We start from the raw sequence: 9,917 nt of genomic DNA, 5'->3' as shown, positions 1-9,917 counted from the left end.
TATCTCCGCCCATGATTAAGTTGTTTATCTCAATCGTGAGACCAATTATGTAAAATCGCTGGATGACTGATTCTATTTTACTATAACAGTTGCTTTCTTTAGATGATTATATAGTTGTTTTCCTTGGTTTGTACAGAATGTTTCCTCTGTATACTTGTAAGTTGTAATGGAATTTTGCAAGTGTTTATATTTAGTATTCAGTTGTAATAAAATATAATTACGCTAAGTCTCGTCATCTCGTGTGATATGCTACCAACGCGCTCTGTCGACATCATGATAAATCTCACGTGAAGATAGCAGCGCTATAATATGTATGCTCTGATGTTCTCTTGCCATCTTTAAGGCATGGCGGCGCTTCCTTCCTTCTCCCTCTTCCTGCTGCTGCTGCTCACCGCTAGCCAACTCCAAGCTTTCGAGTTCCACGAGGCCACTGTGGATAGCATCAACCAAGCCTTCGCCGCCGGACACCTTACCTCGCGGCAGCTCGTCGAGTTCTATCTCGACCAGATCCGCCGACTCAACCCGCTCCTCCGCGCCGTGATCGAGGTCAGCCCCGACGCGCTCCGCGAGGCCGATCGCGCCGACGCTGAGCGGAGCAGCGGGCGGCTCCGCAGCGGCGGTCTCCACGGCATCCCGGTCCTCCTTAAGGAAAACATCGGGACTCGCGGTCCTCTCAACACCACGGCCGGCTCCTTCGCCCTGCTGGGATCCGTCGTGCCCCAGGACGCCGGTGTGGTGGGTCGGCTACGGCGCGCCGGGGCCGTGATCCTGGGCACGGCCAGCCTCAGCGAATGGGCCCATTTCCGGGGGGACTACATCCCCAACGGGTGGAGCGCCCGCGGCGGCCAGGGCCGGGTGAGTAACACTTACTCGATCGGTGGATTCAACTAGGTTAATTTGGGGAAATTTATGTGGATGTGGGTGTAATTGTGGGGGAAGAATCCGTACAATTTGTCAGCCGATCCGTGCGGGTCGAGCAGCGGATCAGGGATAGCGGCGGCGGCGAACATGGCGGCGGTGACGCTGGGGACGGAGACGGACGGGTCGATCCTGTGCCCGTCGACGTTGAACTCGGTGGTAGGGATAAAGCCCACAGTCGGACTCACTAGCCGAGCCGGCGTCATCCCCATCTCACCCAGACAAGACTCAGTTGGGTAAGTCACATCTCTAACTCTAAGCGACAGCAATATTTGGAGACTAAAAACTGATTATGATGAAAATTAGGAACAAAATGAATCTATACCAAATTTAATTTTTTATTCTTTTCATTTTGGCATAACATTTTGCCATCTTATTATGATTTTTTGTTATATGCATGATCTTAGTTAGTTGTGAGTTATAAACATTTTTCCAAAGTTACTAATATATAACACCTTAATGCTTGCTGCGATTGAATTAGAGAAAACTAAATTGATTCTTAATTATATGTTTTGAAATGAATATTGCAGACCCATATGTCGAACAGTGTCCGATGCGGTTCAGGTCCTGGAGGTGATAGCTGGGTACGATGCCAGGGACAGTGCAACAGTAGAGGCAGTGAAATACATACCCAAAGGGGGATACAAGCAGTTCCTCAAGATTGATGGTTTGAAAGGCAAGAGGCTTGGCATACTCAAGGACTACTTTGATTACCCACTTGGCTCAGTGGAAGCCAAAGCCTTTGAAAAACACTTCCAGACCATGAGGTAATCCTTTACTCAAGGCTGTAGTTTTCACTCACTTTGGTTATTCAGTTGGTGATGATGTAATAATAAAAAAAATTAAGAGTCATACAAACCATTCTAAGATAACTAAGATTATTTAACAAACTATATTTATCTATTATTTATTTATAGAAAATAGAACAAAACTATAAACCAAAAAGTAGTAAAAGAATAAATGGATAGAATGAATAAAAAATCAAACCTATAATTGGCATGTCTGAAAATCTCTGAGCAACTTTATCTGTTGGGTGAAACCTTTTAGAATAAATTATAAATTATGCACAACGTTAATCAAGATATACCTCCTGCCATTGCTGTGATTGTTTTTCTTAAAGAAACAAAAGATGTAATTTAGATCTTCTATACCCTGACAAATCAAGTATGATAGTGTATGTTTTTAATGAAAAATGTTAGGCACAAGGACCTAAATATCATACTCCTTTAGATATACACATTTCCTTCAAATGTGTAACATATAAATGTGGCTTATCAAAGAATTGCCCACATTTTAAAACGGTTGATTCTGAAATTAAAATATCGTCCAATTATTGACCATATAATGAGAAAGGTTTTTTGAATTTTAATTCGCAAAATCTTTCATTCTCCCACCTGGTTAATACATCCAATCAAAACTTTTTTTTAAGAAACAATTACATGAATCATTGCCATAAATCCTCGTAAAATGAGTATTATCTTCCATGTATTACAATATTTCTTATTCCTTAACACCACATTAAATATAGTAACCAACTTAATGAATAAACCTTGGGTTTATTCCATGTCCAACTTAAAAGATTTATCTCAAATGACTAAATGTATACTTTGAATATGAGAAAATATCAAAATTGAATAAGAGTTTCAATAATTCGACAATTGTACGTACACTCAAATTACATTATAAACCCAAGTCCCATTTGAACCACATGATCCTTGAAGCCTTTTGGATACATTCCTTTAATTAAAGGATTTGTTATCATCAATTCTGTACTAATGTGTTCAATGACCACTTTTCTCTTATGGCTAAATACTTCGACTACCACTCTTAGTATTTTTAGCTATAAACACAGAAGCTGAATTGCCACAAAACATTCTCAACAACTTTCAAATAGAATCCATAAATTTGTTACCAACACAAAAGATGGAGATCTGGATGCACTTGTGTGTCGGTGTCTTGTCGAGCGCAATAGAGTAGTAGTATAGCCGTAGCATGAAGACGAACTTGCAAAATGATCGTTAGAGCTCATGTGTAGAAGTTGTGTTGAGACTCCTTGTCGAAGGCTCTTTTATAAGCACCTCCGGGTGCCTGGACCACCTCTGGGTGCCTGGATTGAGGCCTATCTGATCCTACTTCGTTGCTGACTTATTCATGTTCGGGAGCCAGGACCCAATTCGGACGCCCAGACAACTGACATGTCCGCCCCTTATTGAAGCTCTATCTTCGAAAATTTATCCATCTCCAGGCGGATACGTTTTGGACATGATAAGGACACAACAAGGACATGGAAAGGATACGACTAGGATACGTTTTTCTGGATACATTTGGGCAAAATTATAAATATTTAAAATTTTTAGGGGTTAATTGAAAAAACTTGAATTTTCTAGGATTAATTAAAAAATAATTAATAAAAATGAATTGGGTTGTGGGCACTAATCTTTTTCTGCTCGCCTCTCATTGCCTCTTTGACGTCGCCCTCCTCCCTTTCTGCCACCGCCGCCCCCTATCTCCGCTCGCCATATAAGTCCTAAATTATTGTTTTTGATTCTGCTCCATTCTAAAGTGCTTAAACCCTAATCATTTTGTTAAAAAAAATTTAATTTAGAAATTTGAATATAAGTTCTAATCTTTCAGTCTCCTTTTTCTTCTTTTTGGCTTTCAATTTTTTTGATGAACAGTATATAGAAGTTTTGGTTTTGATCATTTGTCATGATCTTTCAACACACACTATATATATATATATATATATATATATATATATATATATATATAATTGTCATATCCTGGTCATATCGTATCTTATATTTTCAAAATTTGTCGTATCGCCGTATTCGTATTGTATTCGATATGGTACCTGTACCTGTTTCCATGCAACATAATCAATAGCTGAAGCATATGGATTTTCATTTATTCCCTTTCGAGTTCATTCTTTGGCCATTGATCCAAATTGAATTTGTCACCTTTTATAATAGTTGCTATACTTGGTGAACAATTATTCATTTGAAATCTCTCTAAAACCTTATTGATATAAGTCTCTTATAACAAACCCAAAATGTATTTAAATTTAGTCCTATGGATCTTTATGCCTATGACATAAGATGCCTCACTCATATCCTTCGTATCAAAATGTTTAGAGAGAATATCATCCACATATAACACAAGGAAATATATTTTGCTCCCACTGACCTTCTGATATATATCATTGATTCATGATATTCTCTATAAATCCAAATAAAAATATAATATCGTGGAATTATAGATACCATTGTCTTAGAAGCTTATTTTAGTTGATATATCGATTTATTTAGCTTGCAAACCAAATGATTATAATTTTTAGAGGAAAATCATTATGGTTTCATATAAATTATCGCCTCTAAATCATTATTCAAAAAAATTATTTTCGCATTCATTTGATATAATTCCAAATCAAAATGAACGACTAATGCCAAAATCACACAAAGAGAATATTTCTTTGATACATCTGTATAATCAATTCTCTCCTTTTGAGTGAATCCTTTAGTGACAAGTCTAGCTTTGTATTTCAATGATGACAAACATGTCTTTCTTTGTCTTATAGACCCATTTACATCTAATGACTTTTACACCATTAGGCAATTCAACAAGATCCCATACTCCATTATATTTTATAGAATTTATCTCCTCTTTCATGGCATCATACCATAAGTTAGACTTCTTAGAACTCATGGCTTGTGAAAATGTTTCAGGATTAGTTTCAGCTCCAATATTTTAATTAGATTCTTGTAAACACACAATATAATCATTAGGTATCATCAATTTCTTTATTCTAGGAGATCTTCTTAACTTTGAATTAACATTTTCTTGTAAAATAGAATTCTATTGTCTAATTGAATTTTTAACATCTGGTATCTATTAAACATCTAGATCTATTGAATCATGATCAACTTGTGAAATTTCAATAATTAATGGTTCAACATGCATTTGAACTGTAGGCATGTTATGTACCACAATTAATCTATCACTTGATATAAGTGATGGAATATTCAAATGATATCTTTCAGGCAAGGTTTAAAATTTTGACTTGTGTCGAGGTTTCGGTTTTAGACCAGAATGATACGATTTTGGTATGGTATCGTACTGTGCCGATACGGTTTCAGTATTTTTTATTTATATATAGTAAATATAAGATAAATATATTTATGGTGTATATAAAGCTAAGTTGTATATTGATTTTGTATAAGTTCTCAATTATTGAACAACTTAATATTATTAAAAAAAGTAATTAAAAATAGTTTTATTTAAATAAAATTGATATATCAATAACTCGAATTAAAATGAATCTATCTGTAATAATAAGTATATAAATTAATACAAGATATTACTTTATATATAATAATTATATATATTAACTATTTATTCATTTAATTAATTATTAATTAAATAATATATATTTTAAATAGTAAAAAAATCAAGTAAAAAGATTATAAAATAATAAAAAATTATCAGAATATAAATCTATTTTTTAATTTTATAAAGTTTTTTAGAATTTAAAAAAATTAAAAATTTTAAATGAAATTTAAAATAATACAAAATAAAAAAAATATGTTAGAATATAAATAAGAATTATATATATATATTTTAAATTTTTAAATGAAATTTAAAATGTTAAAAAATATATTTTTAGAATATTAAATAATAAAATTTATTAAATTTATTTTAATTTTAAATATATTTTTTTATATATTTTCTTAGGATAATTTAATTAGGGCTTATAAAAGCATGTTCGAAATATCACATATTCTTAGAAATTGTTTAAATTAATTAAATAAAATAATTAATTTTTATTGGGAAAAAACTACGGTCCACGATATGTGTCGGGGGTGGGGGAGGGGAGCGTCCAGCGGCGCCAAAAGAGTCATCGGACTTGTTGGCGGCATTGGAAGGATCGTCGGACGTGTCCGGCAGTGCTGGAACGTTCGTTGGGCGCGTCGGGCGCCACTTGAAGGGTTGTCGGATGCTTTCGGCCCCACAAGAGGCATCCTGCGACGCCTTCGGTGCCGAAGGTGCTGTGGTAAGCCTCCGGAAGCATCTCGACGCTTTCGGTGCCGCCGGAGGCATCCTGCGACTCCTTAGGTGTTGTCGAAGGCGTCCGCGACTCTTCCGGCGCCGCCGAGATAGGGATGCATCCTGTGCTGGTTTCTTTTGTCCAGTAGAACAGTAAAAACCGTCCATGCCAGGGGCACAGAACGACATTTCATTCTATGCTTTCAGGAACAAAATTCGAGATCTATCACTCCCACTAATCAAGTCATTCTCAAGAAACTTTTCCTTGGGTCTAACTTCTTTTCTTGTGGATTATAAACTCTTACTTACATCCCCAAATGCATATATGTCGAAACTTGGTTTCCAACCTTTCCATAACTCAAATGGTGTTTTTGAGGCAACCTTGGTTGGAACTTAATTCAATATATACACTATCCTTTTAAGAGCTTTCGTCCACAAGAATTTAAGAAGTTTGGAGCTACTAAGCATGCTCCGTGCCATGTCTAGTAATGTTCGATTTCTTCTTTTTAGTACACCATTCTGGTGTGGTGAACCAAACATAGTATATTGGACAACAATCCCATACTCTACAAGAAATCTAGCAAATGTACTTGGTGTCTATTGATCTTTAGTATATCTATCATAATACTCACCACTTTTATCTGACCTCATGATCTTAATTTGCTTATGGCATTATTTCTTTACTTCAACCTTAAATACTTTAAAGGCATCCAATGCTTTGCTCTTATTATGAAGGAAGCAGAGATACATTATGGCGAATAGTCATCTATAAAAGTGAGAAAATATTTTTGAGCATATGAATCTATGTCTGAACTACAAATATTTGTATATATGATTTCTAATATATTTGAACTCCTCGTGGCGTCTTTCTTTGATATGTTAGTCTGCTTTCCTTTCATGCAGTCCACATAAATATTAGAATTAGTAAAATAATTAAAGTACCAAGTACAAATCTTTTAATTCTTTAAATGGAGACATGTCCCAATCTCCGATGCCACAATATAGAAGCGGCTTCATTCATAATACATCACTTAATACCCACATTGCTATGGATATGCATTATATTATATGTCATCATCATTTTGTAAATGCATTCGAAAAAGACCATCAAACAATATACCATTACCAACAAGTTCTGATTTATAAAGTAAAGAAATTATCTGAAAATTTAAAAAAGTATTCAACTGCCAATAGTTTAAATACAGAAATCAAATTTCTTGAGAAATTTAGAACATAAAAGTTCTTTTCCAAATGCAATACAAAGCTAAGTTAATTGATTGACCATTTATCTTTGTGTTATAGGAAATCTTAAAAGGTCCAGATTGATATGGGAGGATATTCAAAATGTAATGCACAAGAAAAGACTCAGATATCTCAACCTCAAGTTTCTTTAACTGAGCTGCAATATCCCTTATTTGCATAATGTGCTCGCGCACACCTCAAATATTGGGTTCATAGATGAGAATTTCATTATCATGATGATGACCAATGCTTTGTCTGAAGACTCAAATTATTCATCAATAGCCTTCAATAAAATCCTAAAATTATTATGGCGATCAAGTGAACCACGAATACCAATAGAGATCTTAATTTTTATGAACATCATACTGAGGTGATGAAATGCTGATATTTGTAGTAACAAGGGGTCCATCTTTCCTTGTTGCATAATCAATATCTAGCCACCCTAATGTAAGAGAATCCTCTCCTTGCAAACTTGATAGTTATTACCATTCAACAGGTTGTATGGCTACAGAAAGAAAATATATATACTTATTATCCAAATTTAAGCCTATTAACAAAATATCATGATTACCAGTGTAAAACATGCAATATGATTCAAATGACATAAAAAATACTTGTAGGTTAAAATTTTAATTCAAAGAGATTTATATAACTTAATGGTAAAACTGTCAAATTATATTTTATTTCTTAATTCCTATATGTAAATTAAGAAAAATAACGACATTTTATCCTAATTGATCACATATATATGTGATAATAAATTTTGCAGATAAAATTCAGTATATCACATATGATCATTTACAAATTAATGTCTTTATTTTATGTGATCAGAATACTTTACATATAATTTTACATAATTAAGGATGTTGTGGCTACTCTCCAACCATGTAAATTATAGTGATCACAGACATTAAATTAGTTCAGCAAAATTATAAATCAATATAGAAATATATTCCATTACTTGCATAAATATTTTCAATGGACTAAATAATCAATTTCTGATTTTATAAGCAATAAAAAATGGCATTATTTTAAAAGAAAAAAATTGCAAATCAAAATTTTAGTTATTAGATATTTGCTATATAGATGATTGATGATCCCTCGAGGTTTGATATTTCAAATTATATATATATATTTATGTACGTATATTTTTCAAATCAAATGAATTTCTTAAATATCTTCAAATTCAAAATAAGTTTTTAAAGAAAACTTTAATTTAAATATTATATATTTTCTTGCAAAAATTCATAAATAAAATCTAACTAAAATACATCTAGGCATAGACTAAGAATGACTCTGATACCAAATGTTAGAATTAATTGAGATATATCTCCTGGCATTGATGTTTTTGTTTTTCTTAAAGGACTAGAAGATGTAATTTAGATCTTCTATGCCTTGACAAATCAAATATGACGGTTAATTTTCTTATTGAAAAAATTAGGCATAAGGATCCTAATATGACATTTGTTCTGCTTGTGTTTATATCTGTTCAAAGTTTCAAGCATGCACCATGTCTGATACAGGAACAAGGGCGCAATCTTGATCGAAAACCTTCAAATACCAAACACGACAGCCATCGAAACCATTGGATACACCACTGAGCAAATTGCACTGTCTGCCGAGTTCAAACTAGCCCTCAACTCATACCTGTCTGCGTTGCCATATTCCCCTGTAAGAACTCTTGCAGATGTCATAGATTTCAACAAGAAGCACAAGATCAAGGTAATGCTCAGTTCTCATCCTCACATCCATGATCATCTCCCCCATGCCGGTTCTTGATCAAATTTATTTGTAAAATTAGGAAAAGGTGAACGAATATGGCCAAGACATCTTACTGGAAGCTGAAAACACAACAGGAATTGGTCCCCGGGAAAGAGATGCCATTGCACTGCTCAATGAGCTATCAGTCAAGGGGCTTGAGAGGCTGATGGCGGAGCAGAGACTGGATGCAATTGTGACCGCAGCTGCATTAGATAGGTTAGTATCCAATGTTCTCGCATTTAGGGGCTACCCTGGAATTACTGTGCCTGCAGGGTATGCGAGATATGGGATTCCCTTCGGGCTCTGTTTTGGTGGACTGAGAGGTTCGGAGCCAAAGTTGATTGAGATTGCTTATGCATTTGAGCAAGCAACTCTTGTTCGGAAGCCTCCAGAACTGCAGATGTTTAGGAGGAATTTGTAGCTCATTTTAATTCGCTATTTGGCATGTAATTGATGCCTTGGAATAACAATATTGAATATTAGACTCCAGATCCATGGCAGCATTCATTTCTACAACATTAGCATTCTATATGTGTTACTCCCTAGTGACATTCTGAGATATAAAATATGGCATATCGTGTGTTAGTCTTGTAAATTTTTACATTTAGCTTAAGGCCATGCATTCTAGACTATTGAACTTGTAAGGCATTGCTACTGCTCTTCGAGACACAATAGAAAATTAATTTGCCCTGCTTCACCAGACTTAAATTGGGACTTTTGGTCGAATGTTCACTGCATCCCATTTGATTGCAAGTCAATGATCGACTAGAGTTGACACCCATCTGATATCTATAATGCATGTAAGGTAAAGGAAGGAAGAAGCAAAACGTTCCAATTTGTAGCCCAAAAATTTGTCCAAGATCTTTAAGCCACACTTATGTATACCTTTAGCATGGCTATTGGTGTGAGGTACCACACCGCTTAGATATCATCACACAGGAGCTATGACATCT

At 34.7% G+C, this 9,917-nt stretch overlaps 1 protein-coding gene across 1 annotated transcript; it reads left to right on the top strand.

Moving 5' to 3' along the window:
* Positions 1 to 324: 324 nt before the first annotated feature.
* Positions 325 to 9,559, top strand: LOC121969728 (probable amidase At4g34880). Its single transcript, XM_042519951.1, has 5 exons — positions 325 to 855; positions 940 to 1,154; positions 1,449 to 1,685; positions 8,727 to 8,925; positions 9,005 to 9,559. Exons 1-5 carry the CDS (start codon positions 346 to 348, stop codon positions 9,383 to 9,385), a joined length of 1,542 nt encoding a protein of 513 aa, XP_042375885.1. The 5' UTR covers positions 325 to 345; the 3' UTR covers positions 9,386 to 9,559.
* Positions 9,560 to 9,917: the final 358 nt, after the last annotated feature.

The sequence above is a fragment of the Zingiber officinale genome, chromosome 4A, assembly GCF_018446385.1.
Source record: "Zingiber officinale cultivar Zhangliang chromosome 4A, Zo_v1.1, whole genome shotgun sequence".
In the NCBI taxonomy this organism is placed as follows: domain Eukaryota; kingdom Viridiplantae; phylum Streptophyta; class Magnoliopsida; order Zingiberales; family Zingiberaceae; genus Zingiber; species Zingiber officinale.
The sequence above is the reverse complement of the archived record's forward strand: the minus strand, read 5'-3'. Positions and strand labels throughout refer to the sequence as shown.

Excerpts from the sequence above, each read along its gene's own strand:
- LOC121969728 (XM_042519951.1), top strand. The coding sequence starts at position 346 with ATGGCGGCGCTTCCTTCCTTCTCCCTCTTCCTGCTGCTGCTGCTCACC. Across the intron at positions 856-939 it reads CCCGCGGCGGCCAGGGCCGG|AATCCGTACAATTTGTCAGC; the intron begins GTGAGTAACACT and ends TTGTGGGGGAAG. Across the intron at positions 1,686-8,726 it reads AAACACTTCCAGACCATGAG|GAACAAGGGCGCAATCTTGA; the intron begins GTAATCCTTTAC and ends TGTCTGATACAG.